The 24,278-nt window shown below is 40.1% G+C and overlaps 1 protein-coding gene across 1 annotated transcript in view; it reads right to left on the reverse strand.

The window, feature by feature from the left end:
* The window catches only part of PPIE (peptidylprolyl isomerase E), a 619,697-nt gene that overhangs the window by 108,332 nt on the left and 487,087 nt on the right, over positions 1-24,278 (reverse strand). The window contains exon 9 of the mRNA XM_044059910.1: positions 3,544-3,686. Within this exon, the coding sequence (XP_043915845.1) occupies positions 3,544-3,686 (143 nt within the window). The remainder of the gene's footprint in view (positions 1-3,543; positions 3,687-24,278) is intronic.

Genomic DNA, 24,278 nt, shown 5'->3' on the forward strand with positions numbered 1-24,278 from the left:
ATTTTCCCCCTATGGGTGCTGCCAAAAGATAAGTGCTTGGTGTACACAGAAGGACATCGCTGGGATTGCTTTCTGTAGGTTTGCACTTTATCTCCTCCATATTTGGAGGTATAAGCATGCCATTGCTTTGACCTGTATGAATCTTGCGCCTTGTATCTGGAACCCTTAGGGCGTCTGGATTTGCCCCTTTGAGCTTTGTCTGACACAGGAAAGGACCAATTTTTTGTAGGTCAGTGTCTACTGAATCTTGGTGGCTGCACTTGTAAGCAGACTTTAACAGTTTGCATAGACTTAGCTTTGTCTTCCATTTTCTTTACAACATCTTCTGCCTTAATACCAAACAGAGAATCATGCTGTAAAGGTGCATCTAGCAATTTATCTTTAACATGATCAGGCAAATTTGTTCTTTTAACCAGGCATGCCTCCTAATTAGAGATCCAGTAACTGCGGCCCTGCAGGAGGCCTCTTATCAGGAGGGGGATGGGTACCCCTGATCAAGGTAATAAGGTCTTCAGCCATTTTGATCATCTGTTTTTTTAGGCATAGAGGCCTGTGCATGTGGCTCATGCGTCGTTTTTTTAGTTTTAGAAGTTGCTTTTGTCTTTGGCTTTGCAGCTGTCGTCGGTTTGATATACAAATGTTGAGGTCTGAATACACCCTCAGAAGCCGGTGCCTGCTCAGCGGCTCCGGACCCATCTGAGGAAGATACATCCATTGGTCCAATACCCTGAGTATCTTGCGGCATGCCAGACTCCACATGGGTGTCGGTAGAGGCCTGCGACTCGAAGGTGGCGGGTATCAGGGGCTGCGAAAGTGCCTCACTGAGTACCGGCGAACTGGTGACTGGCTTAGGAGAAGCTTCATCATCGGTTTTGGAACTCGACTGCCTTTCTCTGTCCTTTTCTTTGCGTTTTTTATGTACGCCGGTAGTTGGATTGCTATCCAACGACATTTCTGGGTAGATAAATCTGTTTCCAAAATACTTTGATGGACAAATATACCGACGCTTAATAGTGCATTGGTTAAATCTATCACAAAACTGACAGCCAGGCATGTTGTGATCAGGGCCTAGGCAAGGAATACAGTATAAATGGAAATCCTTATGAGGTATTTGCTTCCCACAAGTAATACAATTATTAACTTTTTCTGACATCGGTAAAAAGCAAGAAAAAAGTTTCCCCAATGGGGTACTTAGATTTAGTGAAGACTTTGGTTCTGAAACTCAAACTCGAATATTTCAGTAGTCGGCCGACAGGCACTTGCGAAATACTTCTGCTTCGGGTACCGCGTGGCAAGAAAGACTAAAGAAAATGGCGTTGACTGCATGTTTTATACCCCTGACGTCATGGAAGAGAAGACAGCAACCGACGCAGGACCCAAGACTTTGGAATTCAGGCCGACTGAGGGCAACCTGCCAGCAGATAACCCAAATGTAATGACTGCAACAGTGAAACACGAAGAACATCTGTATTTGAAAATATTTCTAAGCAGATTTAACTCATTTTACTCCCAATAAAGTTTTAACAAAAACCTGTAAGCATCCTTCTATTTGTTACCACATTTTGTTACTATTGTCTGAATGACGAATATCACTTTTAAATTCTGATATTGCATTGTACTTACTGTCTACATCTGTTGAGTTTTTCTCCCTAGGCCTCTGATGAAAATGGGGTGTGCCCAATAAAAATTTTCCACATCAACAAATGCAATGTAAAACATAGAAATAAAAGTGACTCCCTACACAGAATTCTATGGCTTTATGTGTAAGCAACAACATGACCTCTACAACAGCCACAGCATCTTTGCCATCTTATCTCTAAAACCATTTTGTGCAAAACAGACAACAGCAAATCTACAGAAACTGTGTACACAGACCTCATAAAACCTTCAACTTAGTGAATCATCCTAAAAATAAATGAACTATTAGGCTATGGTGGCAAGAGAATAATGTACTTCACTGGTTTCACAACTACTAGTACAACCACATGTACAGAGTTAAGGTATTAACTTCTGAATCTTATTGCAATTTTACTGTGTGGGTGGCCATGGTTCTGTACAAGGACTCCGTTCCTTACCACTTTCATTACTTTTCTTTCAAATTCTCTCATCCCCCTCATAACTCTATACCTACAACCTTGCTAGTCGATCTTCAAACAACACTACTAACTCCATCACTTTAACTTTATCATAAGGACATTTGCAGTTCAAGGTTTCAGTATGAACTTTAAAAATTCTGAAGCCATGCTCCTCTGAACACCTGAAAGATTCACAATCACCCTTAAAAACTGGACACCTTCACACACAACAAAATATTAGTTTAAGGGTGTGCACACTTATGCAATCAGCGTACTGTACGTTTTTTTTTTATTTGTTATAGTTTTTCCCCTAACAGATTTGTTAATTGTACAGGTTATAGGTCACATTAAAGGTGAGAAAAGTTTTGAAATAATTTATTGTGGTCTCATTTTTTATATCACAAAAACCTGGCATTTTAACAGGGGTGTGTAAACCTTTTATATCCACTGTATATTACAGCATCACTGAGTGAACCCAACCTGTTCCTTATCACTTAAAGTGCAACACTTCTAAACTGGCTCACAGATTTACAAGTTCTTGAATTTAAAGCACTCCCCGCCTTTGGGTGGTTCTTGAAGTTATAGCCACACACACTTTTCACTACGTTTACATTATGGACTCTTTTGCCTGGACACAGTCTCAACACACCTCAGGATGCTGTACCAGTGACCTCTCAATCTTTCTACCCAAAATTTTGAACACTCTCCCACTCACTGTCACTGCACACTTACCTTTTGCCTTTTCAAGACTGGTTAAAGGGTTCAGCATATAATGAGAGACTCATGCAGTGGGATTCACTACGCCCTATCCCAGTTACATGAGGTGGCACTACTTGATTTCTTAACGTACTCAGGTGTATTAAGCTCTACTACAGTGCAGGAGATCAGTAGTGGTGTAATGTCAGTGCTCCTGGCAGCCTACCATGTGGGTGCTGTTCATCTATGACAACTTCTCTGTTACTAACTGCATCTTTAAAATACATAGGTCCACAAGTCTTGTCTACTTAGCTTAAAAATAAATAAAACATAAAAATGCATAGTTCCATGTCACAAAGATGAAAGTCAGTCTTACAAATTCCACTCCAAATTTTCAGTTTTACTCATACATGGAACTTATAACCTGTTTTTATGGGGGGAGCAAAGCTACCACACCCACAGAGAGGTATCTTTACCCTCTTTTTCCCCCCTTTCTAAATGCAATCATCCTGAGGCCACACACTGTGGGAAAGGGGAATTTCTCCTGCCATGATCTCTTTCAAACACCATTCATTGCTGTACTCAGAGAAAATCACAGACATAACTGTTGGTAGCCTTCTTAGCCTACTCTCTTACAGTAACAAACTGCTGTTTTTCATGAATAAACTAAGTGAAAAAATACAAACAGAAGGTTGTCCACTCCCAGTATATTTGCTCCCCAAATATGAAACAAAGTAACAAGCGTGCTACGTCTTAATCTAAGAATACTTACCTCAATCTGCTTGACAACATCCATCCCTTCCATCACCTCGCCGAATACTACGTGCTTTCCATCCAGCCAGTAAGTTTTATCACACGTGATAAAGAACTGAGAGCCATTGGTGTTGGGGCCAGAATTTGCCATGGACAAAATACCTAAGAAAAAGGCAACAAATAATGATCATTCAGACTGAATGGAATATTTTATGATCCCCTAACTCTGCTGAAGTTCTTTTTATAAAAGGTAAGTTCCATGGGAAGGGGATGATGAAGTGGAAAATCACAATGAAACTTTTCAACATTGAAGTCATGAAAATGAAAATATGGCGAGAAACAAACAATAGCAAAACAAAATTTCACAGACAGAACAAAGAAAATGAAACTGAAAAGTGAGTATAAAATAATCTGTTGAGGGTATACAAAAGTAAAAGTGCAGAACTGTACAGAAAAACACAAAGATAAGGGATGAAATCGCCATTCTGCATTTAACCATAACGTTACAGCTGTTAAGTGAAAGTAACCAGATACAGCTATACACAATGGGAAAGAATTGGAAAAAGGATGCAGTAGCTAGTTGCAAGCTCTGTAAGGTAAATAATATGTCTTTTGGGGTGGTTAAATACATGTAAGAATTTCAAAAGTAGTAGTTATCTATTCCATAGATGGGATTAGAACTTAGAATTTCTGGGACGGTAGACAACTCTGTGATTCACAGGGATAAAACAATGACTACACTTCTTTCTGATGATTTGGGTCCAATTAACAGCACAGGTAGACAATGTGGTCAGTATCAACCCGCAGGAAAGTCAGCTTTAGATTAAAATGCAGGCATAAGCTCTGTGTGAGAAGGCAGAACATACAGACTCAAGCCTGACCAAAATGATTTCACTCTGTAGCTCTGCACAACACACACACACACACACACACACACACACACACACACACACACACACACACACACACACACACACACACATACATATCCAACAGACAACCAATGTGATCACCACGGCTATGTACATAAAAAATATTTAACAACGCATACTTGTATATAGATAAAAATGAGTGCTTTTGGGTAGCGTCTACTCTTTTTCAGATTCAATATAATACAATAATCAAAAGACATTTAAACCTACCTTAACCAATCAAATCTATAAAATACATTTGTTTCGGAAATGTAGGTGCTCTGAGTGGTCGGTCTTATTTTTTTCATCTTGGTCTTTTGAAAGTTGGGTAAGTGAGCTTTCGTGTGTGTATATATACTTATTTATCTGTTTCCAGTTTGATACCCGGGGAGGTCCACTGGGCTCAAGGAGCCCATTTTCAGTGGAGGCCCGGGGAGAAAAGCTCCATATTACATAAAAGTAATACAAAAAGTAGTATTATATCATGAGATTTAGCAAAGTACAATTGCAAAATAGAAGAACATTAATTACACAATTACATAGTAGATTAGGGAACCATTTGTACAGCATTTAAGATGGACAGAGGCAGTAGATCCTATGTACATAGTTTTAAAAACTAACAATTATAAATCATCTGTAAATAGTTATAAAAACTAATATTTGAAGGATTGCAGTAAATATAATTTGCAGCAGAATGGGAGAAATAAAGGTGGAAAGTACACTATTTGCTTTAAATACATTCATGATATTGGTGTATTAAGAGAGAGGCAGCTGTACAACAGAAAAAAAGGAGTGCATACATGGCAGCGTTGATTATCTTTGTTAGATAGCATCAACATTTATATGTAGGCAGTAATGAGAATCACAGATGGGGGAGAGAGAAGAGAGAGAGAAAAGTATGTACAATATTTACAATATATACATTCAAAGGTATTGTTGTTATATTACGTTAAAGTCAGAGAGAGACAGCTGTTTAGGAAAACAGCATGGATTAGAGGTAGATGTAAAAGTACATGTAGAAGAGTCTTAGCAGGTTAGGTAGTAGAGTGCAATTACATTTCCAGTTAAGGGAGAGGTAGGAATGGAGCTGGGCTTTAAAGTGTGCAAAATTTTCAGAAATTCTTAGAGAGGGTGGGAGAGAGTTCCATTTTTTTGGCTAAAGAAAAGGATAAGAGAAGCTGACCAGCGGGACGTTTTGGTTTGAATATAGAAAGTAGATTTTGGTGGGCAGATCATAGGGTTCTGTGAGGGGTGTAAGATGGGGAGATGTTTGTTAGAGCTGGGCATGTAGTTAGTTTAAAAATTAATTTGTGAGCTGTAGTGAGTTGGAGGTAGTCAAGGTGGTTGGGAAGTTCTAGCCACTTTAGCAGGTGCAGTAATGTACAGTGGTGGGAGAAGTAGTTAGATTTAGTTGCAAATTTTGAGATTTTGTTGTAACAGATTTCCAGTTTTGAAGAGACGGTGGATGATAGGTTGGTTAGTAGGGGTGCTCCATACAGTAGTGACGCTAGTAAGTAGGTAGTGGCAAGTGTTTGTCTTGTAGATGGGGAGAGAAACTGGGAGTTTCTATATAGTAGGCCAAGTTTCTGATGTGTTTTCTTAATATTTTGCTGAATGTGTGTATCAAATTTCAGGTGTTCATCAACAGTAACCCCAAGAAGTTAAGCAAAAGGAACAACTTCTACGGTGGAGTTGGCATGGCTGATAATATTGAAGGAGCGTTTGTCCAGGGGAAGGGTTTTTGTGGGAGAGAAAAGTAGAATTTTGGATTTATTGGCATTTAGGGAGAGGTGGTTTTGAGGCATCCAGTTCTCAGTAGTTGAGAAGGCAATTTGAGTTTGTGCTTGGAGATCTAAGAGGTTAGAAGCAGAGCAGACTAAAGTTGAGTCATCTGCGTATTGCACTATTTTAGTGTTAGGAATGCCAGCATGGAAATAATTGATTAATACACTAAAGAGCATTGGACCAAGTATGAATCCCTGGGGTACCCCGGCTGGGGTAGGTAGGAAGGCTGAAGTGGCAGTTTGCCATTTCACGACCTGAGATCGGTCAGAGAGGTAGCTATTGAACCAGGTTAGGGTATTTTAAGAAAGATTAAGGTTAGAAAGGTGATTCAGAAGGTGGGTATGGGAGACAGTTTCAAATGCCTTGGAGAGATCTAGGACTGTGGATACAATTTCTCCAGAGTCACGGGCATGGTTTACTAAGTCTAGGAAAGAGAGAAGAGCAGTTATTGTGCTAGGGCCGGGATAGAACCCATGTTTGTTGGGGTGAGGAGTTGATTATTGGTAAGGAAAGGCATGAGCTGGAGGTGGATACATTTTTCAAGAAGTCTTGAGATTGGGGAGAGAATGGCTACTGGTCGGAAGTTTGAGATGTTACTAGTTTTGCCTCCTTTGTGGAGGAGTAGGATAATGGCTGCATGCCACAGTTTGGGGACATAAGATTCCTGTATGGACCTATTAATGAGAATACTAATGGGGATGGCGATACCATCTGCTGCAAGTTTTAGAAAGAGTGAGGGGATATTGTCAGGGGTGTTGGAGCATGGTTTAAGTTTAGAGAGAAGTTTTTTTTTTATGTAAGAGGTGGAGATAGATTTGAGATGAAAAGTGGGAGGAGTGTTGGGGATGGAAGGTTGGGTTGAGGTAAGGGAAGTGGGTTTGAGGGAAGAGGAGGAGATGTGATTAGGGAAGGTCTTGGTGAGTTCTGCTATAGAGTTGGTAAATAAGGAGTTGAATAGGGTGGCTATTTCTGTGTCTATTTTACTGGTGTCAGGACAAGGATTGTTTTTGGTACCTGGGCTCAGAAGAAAGTTGATGGAGTTCCAGAATTGTTTGGGGTTTTTGGAATGATTAGACTGGAGTTTAGTATAGTAAGATTTTTTTTATCTTTTATGTGTTTTTTGGCTAGGTTGCAGAGTTGCTTATATTTAAGGAGGGTATCAGGGTGCTTATTGTGGTGGTAGAGTTTCCAGGTTTTGTCCCTTTGTTCCATAAATGTTTTTGTATCATTAGTTAGCCATGGGGTGGAGTTGGGTTTTATTCGTTTTGTTCTTGGTGGGGCTTGAGAGTTCAGGGTATCTAAAAAGGTTGTGTTGAAGAATTCTACGGCGTTATCTAGGGGAAGAGTTTTTAGATTGTCCAAGTTTGTTAGTTTGAGGGTATTGGAGAAAGTTGTAGGGTTAAAGTTTGTAAGGTTACGAGTATGAATATATTGGTGTAGTGTGGGTTGCTCGATGGATGAAGGCTGGCAAGTGGTCACTGATGGAGCCTGGTAGGATGCCTGAGTCTGAATTTTTGGCATACCAAAAGTGTATAAAAAAAAATATATATATATATATAATAAATATATATATATATATATATATATATGTATGTATATATATAGGTTTGTAGGTTAAATATATATATATATATATATATATATATATATATATATATATATCTATATATATATATATATATATACACACACACACACACACACACATTATATATATATATATATATATCTATATATATATATATATATATATATATATATATATATATATATATATATATAAATATATATATATATATATATATATATATATATATATAAAATATATATATATATATATATTTAGGTTCATAGGTTCATACTAGGCTATCTGCCCTAGGGCATTTATAAGCCTAGCCAGAGTGTGATTGACTTTCGCCACCCATTTTAAATTAATTTTGCTATGCCATTTTTTGAGGTTAGTATACTGTGCCTCTGTCTAACAGTGACACAGAAGTGATACCCGGGGTAAACCTACGATCTCCCATCCACTCATCAAGATTCCTCTTGACGAGAGTCAATGAGGGACTCTGCCTAACCTGGACTGGGATTTTATTCCAGAGTGAAGGGAACCTCTGGGTTATGAATCTGTCCCTCCAGCATGTCCTATTTATTTCAGTGCTGAGGTTCAAGTCTCTCGAGCGCGTGGCTCGATGGGATTTGGATTTTCTGAGGTGCAGCATGTCCATTAATTCCGGGTTGGACATGGCTTTATATGTCAGGCACAGATCGCCTCTGTGCAGGCGGTATGCCACTGAGTAGAGCTGGAGTTTCTTTAACCGGGCAGCATATGGCATCTGTTTGAGCCCTTTGATCCTCTTGGTGAGGTACTTTTGGGGTCTTTCCAGTTGTTGCAGGTGTCTGGTAAGGTACATCCCAAAAGGGGCATTGTACTCAATTATGGGCCTGATGAGGGATGAGTAAAGAGGCACGATGACCTCCCCTGATCTAGATGTGAATCCCTTTATGATTAGATGGGCTATATAAAATGTTTTTCTAACCACTTTGGCCACGTGGTTGTCAAATGAGAGATTGCTATCAACTTGGGTCCCCAGGTCCCTAATTACTTCTTCTGTACTTAATGGATTACCACCTATGTGGTAATTTGTGGGCACTTTGTTTTTGCCAAAGGGGATGACTATACACTTTTTGGCGTTTAGCTTGAGGCCATGGCTCTGGCACCAGTTGTCTGTTTCTATGAGGCCCTTTTGGAGGATGCTTGTGTCGGCTGAAGAGTTGATTATGGCGCCCAGTTTGCAGTCATCTGCGAACTTGGTCAGCCACAGTCCTTCCGTGTTGGCCTGTACCTCCGAGAAATATATACCGAACAAGAGAGGTCCCAGGACTGAGCCTTGTGGGACGCCACTTGTAACTGGTTTGGAGTCTGACATGGCTCCAGCAATTCTAACCATGTGGGTTCTGTCCTTGAGCCAGTTTGTAACCCATCTAGTGACATAGGGGTTTATATTTAAGCTGGTGAGCTTATCTATAATGCCTGAGTGGGTATTGTATCAAAGGCTTTTGCGAGGTCCAGGTAGGCTGTGTGGACCACCTTCCCCTCGTCAATGGCCTTGGTGACTGTTTCAAAGAAATCGACCAGGTTTAAGAGGCAGGATCTTCCCTTAACAAAGCCGAACTGGGTAGGATCCAGTGTCTGTAGGTCCCCAATATCTTTATTTATGAGGTCCATGATGATCCTTTCCATAGCTTTGTAGACCAAGATAGTCAGGCTTATGGGGCGATAGTTTCCAGGATCCGTTGAGGCACCACCTTTGCGGAGAGGGACCACTGTTGCTGTACGCCACTCTTTGAGTACATATCCTGTAGTAAGGCTGAGATTGAACAGTAGTTTTATGTTTGGGTTTAGCTCTTCTTGGAGTTCATGTAGGACGCAGCCCGGGACACCGTCTGGTCCCATTGATGCTGTGTTTTTTGCTTTGGAGAGGGCGGCTCTTACCTGAGCAACTGAGATGTCAGGGGGGCAGCACTCTTATATATATATATATATATATACATGTAATATATATGTCTTAGCATAGCAGACAATACACTGAGTTTGCTCATCCATTAGAAGAGGGTTAGTAGCAGAACATAAAATCTCCTGACTCTCAATAGATGATAACCCACAATCTCAGACTCTAACCTCCTTTGTCCAGTGTTCTTGAACATCAGAAAGCTGAGGGAAAGTACAGTTGTGTACACTTACCATAAATGTAGATGTTTGAGTGTATTCACTGTTGCAGTCATTACATTTGGGTTATCTGCTTGCAGTAGCCCTCAGTTGGCCTGATTAACAAAGTCTTGGGTCCTACATCGGTTGCTGTCCCTTCTTCCATGACGTCAGGTTGTCAGGGGTATAAAACATGCAGCCGATGCCATTACATCAGTTTTTCTTGCTCCAGATGTCAGGTGCCCCCCTAATGGGAAGCAATTAAATCTATAATACAAGGATATACCTCCAACAAAAAAGCAAATGCACCAAAAAGCTTTTTGAGCATAGTAAATGAGAGCAGAGGTATAGACAAAAGAAGAAAGGGGGCTGGAGGGAGGGTAACCAGGACTGCAACAGTGAATACACTCGAACATCTACATTTATGGTAAGTGTACACAACTGTACTATGTCCTTCGTGTTTCACTGTTGCAGTCATTACATTTGGGTAGATTCCCAGAGCTAAGGTTGGGAGGAGAAATTTAGATAGAATTAGGACCAGCTATAAGGCCCTGCAAGACTGCAGCGGCAAAACCAGCTCTGGATTTAGAGAAAATTGGCAAATGATAATGCTTGGTGAAAGTATGTACAGAACTCCAGGTAGCAGCTTCTAGGATGTCCCTTGTAGGGACGCCCCTGAGAAAGGCTGTAGAAGTAGATGCAGCCCTGGTTGAATGGGGTCTGATGCCCTGTGGGATAGGTTTTCCATGGTACTTCTAGCAGAAATGAATGCAGTGGCCTATCCATTTTGAAATGGTTTGCTTTGAAATAGCTTTCCCCTGTGTCCCTGCAGCAAATGCCACCAGCAGTTGTTCGGATTTCCTTTGAGGTTTAGTCTTGTCCAAGTAGAATCTAAGTTGTCTGTGCACATTTAAGGAATGCAGTATCCGTTCCCCTTTGTTCTGTGGGTTAGGAAAGAAGGAAGACAAATGATGGACTGATTAAGAGCAACACTGGATACCACCTTGGGCATGAAGGAGGGATTGGTTCTGAGGGACACCCTATCCGCATGAAAGATAATGAAAGGCTCCACTGCCATAAGGGCCTGTAACTCAAGATACCCTTCTTGCAGAAGTGATTGCTAAAAGGAAAGCTGTTTTCCAGGAAAGGAATTTTAAATCTGCAGTAGCAGCTGGCTCAAAAGGAGGAAGAGTGAGTTTCTACAAGACAAAGTTAAGGTCCCAGGCTGGAGTTGGAGCTCTCCTCGGTGGCCTTAAATTTGTGGCCCCTCTGAGGAACTGCTTGAGCAGTGGATGAGAGAAGAGAGGAGGCTCTGTGCTATAATGAGCTGAAATGGCTGAGGCATGAATTTTGATGGAGGAAAAGGACAAGCTCTTATGAAGCATCTCAATCAAATATTGTAGAATCTGAGGTAAATTGGGTACTGCTGTACTCATCCCTTGAGACTGGCTCCAGGTACAAAATCTTTTCCATTTTGCAGCATACAATTTTCTAGTACTAGGCCTTCTGGCCTCTAAAATGATATTCATCACTGATTTACTGAGGGGTGGTAAAGGAGAGATTAGGTAATTAGCCTGGCTGCAAGGTTCAGGGTTTACAGCTGAAAGTGCAGAATCTGGTTCTCCTGCTGAGACAACAGGAAAGGAGTCTGAGGCAGGTGCCATGGGGTCAAGCATGACACACATGCGCAGGAGCGAGTACCAATGTTGGCATGGACAGTCTGGTGCAATTAAAATCATCTTTGGCTTATCCTGTTTGATCTTTAGTAGTACCTTGGAGAGCAGAGGCAGAGGAGGAAAGGCACAAACTGATAAGTTTTTCCAGCTGAAGGATAGAGCATCCACTTTCCAAGCTAGTTTGTGGGGAATCCTTGTGCAACATTTTTCCAGTTGATGGTTCCGGGGGGAGGCAAACAGCTCTATATCTGGACTGCCCCATTTGCTTGTCAACATGTTGAAAATCCTTGGTTCCAGTTTCCACTCCTGTGGGTCCATGAGGTTACTGCTTAGTCCATCTGCCAGTGTATTTAATTTTCCTGGCAGGAATTGAAACTGTAGATTCACTTGGTAGCTCAAGGCTGTGTTCCACAATGCCATGGCTAGTCTGCAGAGGGGGTAAGAGTGTGTACCCCCCTGCTTGTTTATGTACCACATGACCATGGTGTTGTCCATCTTTACCAATAGTTGTCCTGGAAGAATGTGGCCCTTGAAGGCTGTCAGAGCATTCTGTACAGCTAACATTTCCTTTTGATTTATGTGTAGGTGCATTTGACTTGGGTTCCATTTGCCCTGAATGCACTTCCCTGCCAGGTGAGTCCCCCCATGCATAGTCTGATGCGTCTGTTGTTAAGGCTTGGGCGGCAGGGGGTAGTGTGAATGGTAGTCCCTTGTTTTGGTGGCAGGCCTCTGCCCACCAAAGGAACTCTAGGCATAGGCACGGTATGACAGGAATCATAGCTTCTAGATCCTGTGAATGTTGACACCATAGGCTTTTGAGATACCATTGTAGTTTCCTCATATGCAGCCTTGCATATGGAATTAGAAGAATGCAGGAGGCCATGAACCCCAAGGCTGGCAATATTTGCCTTGCAGATAACTGGGTTTTGAGGCCACAAGTAGTTTGTCAAATGAGTCCGTTTCTCTGGCATGAGGAAAGGCATCTGGGAGGTTGTATTTAAGCTTGCTTCCAGGAATATAATTTGTTGACAGGGTACCAGGTGTGATTTATTTTCGTTTATGGTGTACCCCAGACAAGTCAGTACCCTTTGAACAAAGGCCAGATGATTCAAAAGTATGTCCTGGCTTTCTGCCTGAATTAGACAACCATCCAGGTGCGGATATATTTGAATATTTCTTTCCCTGAGAATGCAATGACTGGTGCTAAGCAGTTTGTGAATACCCTGGGCACAGTAGATAAGCCAAAGGGCAGTGCAGAGAACTGATAGTGCATGTAGCCTGCTTTGAAGGTAGGTATCTTCTGCAAGACTCCCTGATAGGGATGTGCAGGTATACTTCTTTTAAGTCTAATGTTGCCAACCATGCATCTTTGCCTAGCATAGGAAGCAGCTGGTGAAGAGTCAGCATCTTGAATTTTGGAATCACCTGAAAGGTATTTAGAGTAGAAAGGTCCAGGATAGGATGCCATGTATTGCCTTTTCTGGGTACCAGAAAAATTCTCGAATTGAAACCTTGTCCCTTTTCCTCTTCTGGTACTAACTGAATAGTCCTCATTCTTAAGAGAGAGAGAGTACTTGATTTTGGGCCTCTGCCCACTGATTTGGGGGTAGATCTGGCCACTTGCTTGGTGTTGGTAAGGTGTGGAAGTGAAATCTGTATCCTTGGGACACTATATTTAAAACCCATTTGTCCTGGGTAATGAGGCCTGCAGACCAATCTTTCTGCCTAAAGGAGCATTCAGTTGGGAAGTGCTTGGAAGTTTTAAAAGCAAGTCATTGAGACAGTTTTCCATAGGGGGGAGTCTTACTACTACCTGATTTGGGTGCGGAAACCCCCCACTGCTTAGTCTTGTATGTCCCTTGGGACTGAAACCTGGGGCTTCTGCTGTGTCTGGGTTTGGCTTGAGAAGACCTGGAAGGAGCTGGAAAGGACCAATTGTTAGAAAAATATGCATTTGAATATATGTGAAATGCTAGTTTAAAAGCAAAGAAGTATGTAATGCATTTTATTCTATTAATGATATAACAAAAAGGATGAATTCATGTGTAACTGCAAGTAGTTTTGAAACTGCAGTGTGGCTTGTAGCAAGTTGACCTCTGACCCTGGCAGTTGCTAGCTTAGCAAGTCTTAATGTTTATGCTTTTCACAAGTGATTATCTGCTGGGTCAGGAAATTAAATATGTGAAATAATGAAATCTTCTGCTCTTTCCTGCTGGGATGATTTGGCCTTGTGTATGTGTTACTAAGATAACATGCAGCCGTTGGGAAAGTGTTACAGGGAACAAAGGAGTGTATTAAAAGACTGAATCTGCTATTGTATTCGAACTGGTCTGAAGCCTTGAAGAAGTAACTTTACAGAAAGACATTATGTCTGACCAGGTGGATAGCAAGGCCGTATTGTTACCAGAGGAAAACTTTTTTAAAATATACAGCATCAGCAGTATTTTATGAATAGAGGACTGTAAGCTAAAGTGATGTAGATGCCCTGTGACATACCACGTCAGTAAGGTGGGCACAACTTGAATGTAAAGACTATAAAATTGTGTACTTCCTGTTTCATGTCAGACAAAATTCTGTGCTTGTACGTTTTTTGCCTCCTGGTGTACACTAGTAAACTTTTGAACCTAAACCTCCTGTGTATTGATCTCTTGATTTTATTTAACAGTTTGGTCCTTCTTTAGCCGGAAATCCCTCAGACAGCTGCAGATCAGAGTCTACCAGTGGTCGAATACTGCGCAGGAGAAGTTACCAAAACGGTTCTTCTTGGGTGAAAAGTCCTCCGACTGAATTGTCGTTTTAAAAGGCTGGCCACTTTCTGATCTGTGGCCGAAGAGCGGATCCTGGACGGCTCAATACCGGAGGCTCAGGTAGGAAGATTTTGCCTTTTAGATCAGGGACTAGGTTACAGTATATATTGTTGTCAAGATTTGTTATGCAGATCAGGGACAAAAGGAATTACTGTATATTTGGTCATAGATCAGGGTAACAGAATAAGGTAGGCAGTTATTCTAGATAAACTGTGAAAAGGAACTGAAATTTTGATATCACGTGATAAGAAGGGCTACGTAACATTTTCTTTTAAGATGGGAAATCAGTGCACTAAAACATTGCGAGATCCGCCCCTAACCGAAGACACAAAATATATGCAATCACAACATTCTGATAATGTTAGATATTATACGAAATGGGTTAACAAATATGAATTTGATGGCAAATTAGATAAAACTCCACTGGTTAAACTCCTTAAGCAACTTAAATCTGATGCGGGAGGTCAGGCAAGCAAGCAACGCCAATTAGGCATTGCTCAGGCACACAGGTGGACTGAGGAAGCAAACCGTAGGGAACAGAAGATTAAAAATTCAAAAACATTATTTTTAGACAAAGAAGATAATAATATAGTAATAGCAACAGCTCCTCCTCCCCTGCCCCCTCCATTGCCCTTTTCAGGATATGAAGCGAGTGGACAGGCTGGTCCGCCTCCGCGTTATCCTGAAGTCTCAGCGAGACCACAATCATTTGTTAGAGATCCTACTGAAACTAGGTCCCGAGCACGTAAAATACATGGGGACGCAGAATCATATCAAATAGAGAGAAACCTACAGGATGAGAGTGAGGAAGAAATATGTCCACTTATAGAGGTCCCAAATCCTCAGGCGGGACAGGCAGGGCAGGACCCAACACTGTTAGTATACAGACCATGGACACCGGAGGATATCCGGAAAGCTACTGAGGGAATTCCCCATCCGAAAGTCAATTTTACGAAATTTGTAGAAGATTTGCAAGGTATGAGGTTGAGTTACCACTTGAATGGAGAAGAAGTAGAAAAAGTAGTAAGACAAATTATAGGTCCAGATTGACACATGATTTGTGGCACCTGGAATCCTCGTAATGCAGAGCTTAAACCACTCCCACATAGTGACGCAGAATTAGAAAATAGAGTGAAAGGTCTTACAGACCGAATCTCTGAGAAATGGAAACCTAGAGCAGACTGGACTTGCATTAACCAATGCATACAACAGGCAAATGAGACAATAGATGGGTACTATGCTAGATTATTGGAATGTTTTAATAATCATAGCGGTATGACAGTTCCTGAAAATCAAGTGAATGATTCCCCGTATGAACAACAATTGAAAAATGCATTTTTAAAAGGTTGCATTGCACCTATCAGCAGCTTCATTACGAAGCACATGATAGACCATCGAACAGGTAGGCTACAAGCCTTACTTGAATATGCTAGACATGCTGAAAGACATTTTAATAGCAAGAAGAAAAAGAAGGTGCAAGTCTTCACTGCTGAAGACGGAGCTGAAGTATTTGTGTTACAGTCAGGTAAAAAGGGAAAGAAAAATGCCCAGGGAAATAAACAATCTGACAAAAGGTCAGAAGATTTTGAAGAAAGAAAAAAGAGAGGTGAATGCTTTAAGTGTGGAAAGAAGGGACATCTAGCGAGGGATTGTAAACAGAACAAAAAGGTAATCACAGAAGACAAGGGAGATGAGGACTGATTATATGATGGTGAAGATACAAGAGAAGTTAAGAAACAGAAAACAAATGTAAATGTGATAGAAGGAATAGAGGAAGTGCAAGTAGATATAGAGGATGAAGAAAGTGAAATTTTGGATTTAGCATTATTAAGCCTAGAGCTCTACTTAGCAGACACGAAACCGGAAGTTACACTTCTGGTGGAGGGAAGGGAAGTTAAATTCCTGTGTGACTCAGGAGCGTCACGGACCCTGATACACCCCTCCAAGTTACCAGAACATTCTGAATCACCTGATTATATACTAGTGAAAGCTGCGAATGGACAGCTGTACAGGGAACCACTTTCCCATGATATAGCAATAACTGACCCTGTTTCATGTATGACCCAAAGAAGTAAGATTGTTGTTTCTGCAAAGTGTCCAGTGAACCTATTGGGCAGGGACCTTATGCAGATATTTGGCATAGCAGTAGTTCCAACTGTACAGGGTATGGCGGCACAGAGACAAATGGATACCTTTGTAGTGCGATCGGAGGGTGAAAATTTTTACTGGTACAGCCAGGACCTAGTTACGACTGGTCCAGGGGCAGTAACCGAGGAACTGATAAACGTAGCCATCAGTAAAGCCCCCTCCCTTGACATTGATCGACAGCATTTGTTACACTGTACTCTATACTACTGTAATACACCAGGACCTGATAGAGAATATGAGCAAGAATTATTCAGAAATCGTGCAACTAGATTAGTATTACGTACTTTGTATTGGGATACTGAGGGGAACAGTGTGGTTAGCTGTTCATTACCTCAAGAATTCCTTGCATTGTACAGATCAAATCGATTGCCACATGTCAGCTTGACAAAGAATAAAAACGTAAAATGGGCAGACTTAGGAGAAAAGGTAACGAGGTGGGAGAAACAGACTGACTTGGAATTGTCAGAACAGGGAATACAGAAACAAAAGTTGAATTGGTTGACGCAGACACATCCAGCTGTACACTTGCAATCTAGCGAGGACAGCTGATTAGCATTTTTATCAGAAGAAGAGAAAGCCTTATGTGAGATACCAACGGCTCTTTGGTCAACAGGCAAGTCAGATGTAGGACTTATTTTAACAGCAGGACCAGTTACAATTACACCAAAATCGGCATTTAGGCCACAGAAAAGACAATACCCCCTGAGGAAAGATGCAGAAATAGGAATCAAGCCTATAATAGCAACATTACTCAGGGAAGGAGTACTGGTAGAATCTCCTGATTCACCATGTAATACACCCCTATTTCCTGTTAAAAAAGCAAACGGGGAATGGCGGATGGTTCAAGATTTACAAGCTGTACACAATGCAGTGATACCCAGAGCACCCATGGTGCCAGACCCACATACTTTGTTAAATGACCTAAAACCGCAACAGAAATATTTCTCTGTGGTAGATATCAGTAATGCTTTCTTTTCAATACCTATACATCCTGATAGTCAATACTGGTTTGCGTTTACATTTCAGGGTAAAAGGTATACCTATACTCGACTACCACAGGGATATTGTGAGAGCCCAACAATATTTGCACAAGAAATGGCTAGCAACCTGGCAGGGTTTACCCCACCAGGAGGTAGTCAAATTCTACTTTACGTAGATGACATCTTGCTAGCAGCCCCCACCCAGCAGCAATGTAGGGAAGATACTGTAGCGCTATTGAAATTCTTAGCAACACAAGGACACAAAGTGAACAAAAGTAAGTTACAACTCTGGAAAAAGCAAGTTAGATACCTAGGATATGTGATATCCAATGAAGGTAGGATATTGGACGAGGATAGAAAGACAGCGATTTTAAAGCACCCAAACCAGCAACCATGAAGGAAATGATGTCCTTCTTGGGGACCACTAATTTTTGTCGGAGCTGGATACCAAATTATGCTTTGGAATCTGCTCCACTGACTGACTTAATATATAAAATGCCAATGGCAGCACAAGATTTGTTACAATGGACACCCGAAGCAGAAACGGCTTTCTGCAGGTTGAAGCAGTTGATAGCTTCTTCATTAGTTTTACGACTCCCAAATTATCACAAACGGTTCTTTCAGACCGTAGATTGTAAGCAAGGATATATGACGTCAGTGCTGACGCAACAACATGGGGATAAGCAACGCCCCATAGCCTATTATTCATTGCAGTTAGACCCAGTGGCGCGATCTTTGCCTCACTGTGTACAAGCAGTAGTTGCAGCTGCAATGGCAGTACAGGCCTCGGCCTCAGTGGTGTTATTCCACCCTCTCACATTGAGAGTGCCTCATGCAGTCGCAATAATTTTATTGCAAGAAAAAGTAGCATATCTCTCCCCTGCTAGACATCTTTCATGTATGACTATACTGCTAAGCCAACCTCATATGACAATTGAATGATGTACAACATTAAATCCATCAACATTACTCCTGCAGATGGCACACCGCACAGCTGCCTGCAGGAAATTGAACAGTTAGCCTTGCCTAGACGAGATCTCACAGATATGCCATTGGATGATGCCGAGGTGACATATTACGTGGACGGCTCATGCAGAAGGGGCCCTACAGGAAAGAATCTAGTGGGGTATGCAGTAGTTACAGACACTGACATTTTAGAAGCCCAACCCTTACCACATAACTTGTCTGCACAAGCAGCAGAATTGATAGCTTTGACACGGGCATGTACTTTAGCAAAAGACAAATGTGTAAACATATATATTAATAGTCAGTATGCTTTTTCTAAAGTACATGTATTTGCGCAAGAATGGAAAAATAGGGGAATGATAACATCTAGTGGAAAACCAATCAATCATGCGCAATTTATTTTGGAATTATTAGAATCTATCCAGTTACCTACTAAAGTAGCTATTTGCAAATGTGTAGCTCATACAAAGCAACAGGATAGGATTTCGAAAGGAAATGCGAGCGCTGATGCAGCTGCAAAGCAAGCGGCCTCAGACTCAGAAACTTTACTTTTGAATGAGGAATTACAACCTCTGAGATTTTAGATTTAGACATGTTGAAAACAATGCAGACGCTTACTACAAAAGCAGAAAAACAAAAATGGGAAAAACAAGGCGCAATTCTTGAAAATGGACTGTACATTTCCAAAGAGAAAAAAACGATATTGCCGTCTAATTTATTTAGATATGCAGCTTTGTTGAGCCATGGGCAGTGCCATGTCTCAACAGGGGGGATGGTACAGTTAGTAAACCGAATATTCCAAACATACGGATTCACAAACTACACAAAAAAATTTTGTGCAGCTTGTCATACTTGTAACAAGCACCATGCACAAGGGGCATTTAAACCTAAGCAAGGAAGCTTTCCTATACCACCGTATCCATTCCATACTATCTGTATGGATTTCATAGAATTGAATAAGTGTGAAGGGAAAAATATTGTCTAGTCATTGTAGATATGTTTTCTAAATGGTAGACAACCACAGCAAAATAGGAAAACTTGAAGTACCACACACGATAAACCAGCAACTCCGTAGAAGGAAATTTATTAAGAGCACACACCTTAGAAACCTCTAGCGCCTCGGCCAAAAGCCTTTAACAGAGTACAAAACTTAAAAAACTTCACATCCATTTATACTACACCTTAATAGATTAATTAATTACTTAACAAGCTTCAATGCAGTTTTTAAAAAAAAACAGAACCTTAAATACATATTTACACGAAACTTTTCCAGAAACATTCTGATATACAGATAAACAACATGGGAGTAAAATTTGATGGATTACAGAAAGGAAATAAGGTTAATTGTTTGGATATAGAAATACAAGGTGATAGTCATTCTAAAAAAGTAGTTACTAATATACATAGGAAATTTCCAGAGGGTAATAATATATTACATGGTGAAAGCTATCATCCTTTGCATACTATTAAATCTATTCCATATACTGAATTTATGAGAATAGCAAGACTATGTAGTAATATTTCAGATAGAAATAGAGAATTATATAATAGTTTCCATAGATTTAAGGAAAGAGGTTATGATGAAATTAACTTAAAAGAAAGTCTAAATAAAGTTTTTTATAAGGAACATAGAAAATACAGCTGGATACCTTACAAGAATATAAATAAAATGGATAAAGATAAGGACATATATTTTACCACTACTTACTCAGTTTTATCTGAGAAAATTTTAGATATAGTCAAATCTAGTTGGAATATTGTAAGAAGAGAAGTAGATTGTTTAAAACAGAAAAAATTACTTTTTTCCTTTAATAGGGGTAGGAATATTAAAGATTTTATAGTGCATAGTAGGTTTCAAAGACCAAAGGTTGAGATATTAAGGGGTATAAAGGAGAAAGGTACAATAATGTGTGGAAAATGCACCATCTGTAAATATGTGAGTCCGACTTTTGATAAAATCAATGGCAGGAATTTTCAGACAAATGGGTATTTCACATGTAGGAGCCAAAAAGTTATATATGTAATTAAATGTACTTGCAATAAATTTTATATAGGGGAAACGAAAAGACAGTTTTCGTGTAGGATAAAAGAACACATTAGAGATATTAGGAACTATAAATTAACTAGTCCTGTGGCTACACATTTCAATGAAATCCATACGGGCAGTCTGGATGGGTTTCAGGCTACAGTTTTAGATAGTATAGTTCTTAACAAATTTATGAGTGATGAACAGGTTAAACAATTATTAAGGAAAAAAGAAGCATTTCTGATTTTGAAATTTGATACTATGTTCCCTGGTGGACTAAATCAGGAATGTTTCTGGAAAAGTTTCGTGTAAATATGTATATAAGGTTCTGTTTTTTTAAAAAACTGCATTGAAGCTTGTTAAGTAATTAATTAATCTATTAAGGTGCAGTATAAATGGATGTGAAGTTTTTTAAGTTTTGTACTCTGTTAAAGGCTTTTGGCCGAGGCGCTAGAGGTTTCTAAGGTGTGTGCTCTTAATAAATTTCCTTCTACGGAGTTGCTGGTTTATCGTGTGTGGTACTTCATGTTTTCTAAATGGGTAGAATCTTTCCAACCAAAAATCCGGATGCAGCAACAGTGGCGAAAGCCCTGATAAAAGAAGTAATCCCTAGATTTGGCATACCGGAAAGGATTTATAGTGACAATGGCACACATTTTGTTAATCAGACAATCCAGCAACTTGGAAGATTTTTTTGGAATCTCCTTGAAGAACCATTGTGCCTACCACCCACAGTCAGCAGGACTGGTGGAAAGGTACAATGGAACCCTTAAGAATAAACTTAGGAAGTTAGTTGACGAAACTCAGAAGAATTGGATATACTGTTTGCCTTTAGCGCTGCTGAGTATGAGAACGGTTCCAAATGTGAAGGGTTTGACTCCCTTCGAAATGTTTTTTGGGAGAGCATATTATGTGCCTCAGTGAAAAGCTCTCATGCCTGCAGAGCAAGAGGCTGACAGTTCATTAGTTAGTTATATGAGGAAACTGTTAACAAATAAATCTGTTTTGCAGTTTAACTCTTTTTCAGATAAGGAACAGACCAGACCAGTGGAAGCAGTTTTGGCTCCCGGAACGTGGGTGTGGCTAAAAGTGATGAAGAGGAAGAATTGGGCAAGTCCAAAGTGGGAAGGACTGTACCAGGTACTGTTGGCAACATCTACTGCAGTCAGAATGGCTGAGAGGACGTCCCGGGTCCATTTGACACACTGCAAACCGGTAAAGAACTTTCAGCTTGATAAAGACTTTGTGACTGATATACAACAAGGGCAAAATGGCCAAGAACAAAGTGAATAGAAATGTAGATCAACCCCAGAGATGTTGCATAATCATTTTGTTGAGTATACATTTATTGACTATAATTGTGACAATTTTCCTCTTGTTGTGGTTTTTCCTACACTCAACCACACAAGTGAAAGTGGGAAGGCGTGACGAAACATCTATAGACTGGCATCCAAATTTTAACACATACCTAGCCATGAAGCATGTATATGCAGAGACTATGAACATTTCAAATTGCTGGGTCTGTACAGCTATACTAACAGCATATGGAGGACTGATAATGTCCGCTGTCCCTCTGGGAATAAATGAGACTTGGGAGAATTTACTTTTTGATACAGGAACTGTGAGATCACAGGACAAAATAGCTTTATTTTTACCTGTCACACAAAAGGGAATTGTATGTTTCTATAAAAATGACACTCTCCAGGTGGGCTGGAGCAATTGTAATATAACAATATCTTATCGGTGTTATATTAAGACTAATAATGGCAATACTCTTTGCAATACTAATTATGACTCATATTTGAACTCACTGAAAACAACCATGAATGAAAGTCGCAAGAATCCTGTTTTATTTAAACAATTGTCAGTTATAGACCAGAAAATGTTTCATGCAGGGTTAATGCATATTAGTACTAAAGTAGAAAATTGTTATTTTATTTGTGGGAAAAAAGCATAAAAATGGCTACCTGAGAATTGGTCCGGCAATTGTTTTTTGGGCTATCTGGTTCCGGCTATAAGACATACTGCAGAATTACCTTTGAGTAAGATACGAAACGTGAGAGAAGTAGCTCGAAAACCTGAAGGTCCAGTCGAGAAACCTATAAATCCAGTAGGACGGATCGAAGCTGGCTGGAAAGATCATAATAACATAAAAGATAAAAGCAAATTGACTCATATGGACTTGAGTGACAGTGTTATATCTTGGGCAGGAATATTCCCAGCATATGGAGCAGTCAAATCAATCTGGGAGTTGAGGAAACTGTTGAAACTTCTCAAAGTAATGAGTAATGCAACTTTCTCTGCCCTAGAACTGGTGACTGATGAACTGAACGCAATGAGAACTGTCATGCTACAAAATCAAATAGCTCTTGACTTCACCCTAGCGGCGAGAGGTGGTACGTGCGTGCTTATCAAAGAAGAATGCTGTGCATACATACCGGACAATAGGCATAAAATTAACAATCACCTAGAGGTAATTCAGCAAGTATCAGCCATGACTGAACCAGGCCCAAACTCACTGACGGACTTTTTCCAGAATCTATTTGGGGGGTGGGATTCCATCCTAATGAATATTCTGATTGCTATTTGTGTGGGTATACTCCTAATAGGTGCATGTGTTTGTTGTGGAATTCCCTGCATGAAAAGATTAATCAAAGATTTTATTGATGTATCTGTTACTGAAACTTTGTACCAAGATATTGAGATTGAAAAATTGATCTCAGACGAAAACTTTTTCTGAAGTATAGGCCAAAATGACTCACCTAGCTGAAAATCCTTAATGGAAGAGGTTAGGAGATGAAATGTCATTATGCATACTTCAAAATAGAATAAAAATAATTAATAGGAGGGAAAATGTTAGAAAAATATGCATCTGAATATATGTGAAATGCTAGTTTAAAAGCAAAGTAGTATGTAATGCATTTTATTCTATTAATGATATAACAAAAAGGATGAATTCATGTGTAATTGCAAGTAGTTTTGAAACTGCAGTGTGGCTTGTAGCAAGTTGACCTCTGACCCTGGCAGTTGCTAGCTTAGCAAGTCTTAATGTTTATGCTTTTCACAAGTGATTACCTGCTGGGTCAGGAAATTAAATATGTGAAATAATGAAATCTTCTGCTCTTTCCTGCTGGGATGATTTGGCCTTGTGTATGTGTTACTAAGATAACATGCAGCTGTTGGGAAGGTGTTACAGGGAATAAAGGAGTGTATTAAAAGACTGAATCTGCTATTGTATTCGAACTGGTCTGAAGCCTTGAAGAAGTAACTTTACAGAAAGACATTATGTCTGACCAGGTGGATAGCAAGGCCGTATTGTTACCAGAGGAAAACTTTTTTTAAATATACAGCATCAGCAGTATTTTATGAATAGAGGACTGTAAGCTAAAGTGATGTAGATGCCCTGTGACATACCATGTCAGTAAGGTGGGCACAACTTGAATGTAAAGACTATAAAATTGTGTACTTCCTGTTTCATGTCAGACAAAATTCTGTACTTGTACGTTTTTTTCCTCCTGGTGTACACTAGTAAACTTTTGAACCTGACCCTCCTGTGTATTGATCTCTTGATTTTATTTAAGACCAATCCTTATAGGGCCAGTGCCTACTAAATCTAGGAGGCTGAACTTGTAAGAAATCTTTTAACAGTTTGCATAGATTTAGCTTTGTCTTCCATCTTTTTAAGAACTTCCTCAGCCTTGTTGCCAAACAGGCGATCCTTATTTAAGGGACCATCCAACAATTTA

The sequence above is a fragment of the Protopterus annectens genome, chromosome 1.part2 (genome assembly GCF_019279795.1).
Source record: "Protopterus annectens isolate FY-2018-M chromosome 1.part2, PAN1.0, whole genome shotgun sequence".
NCBI classification, from domain to species: Eukaryota; Metazoa; Chordata; order Ceratodontiformes; family Protopteridae; genus Protopterus; species Protopterus annectens.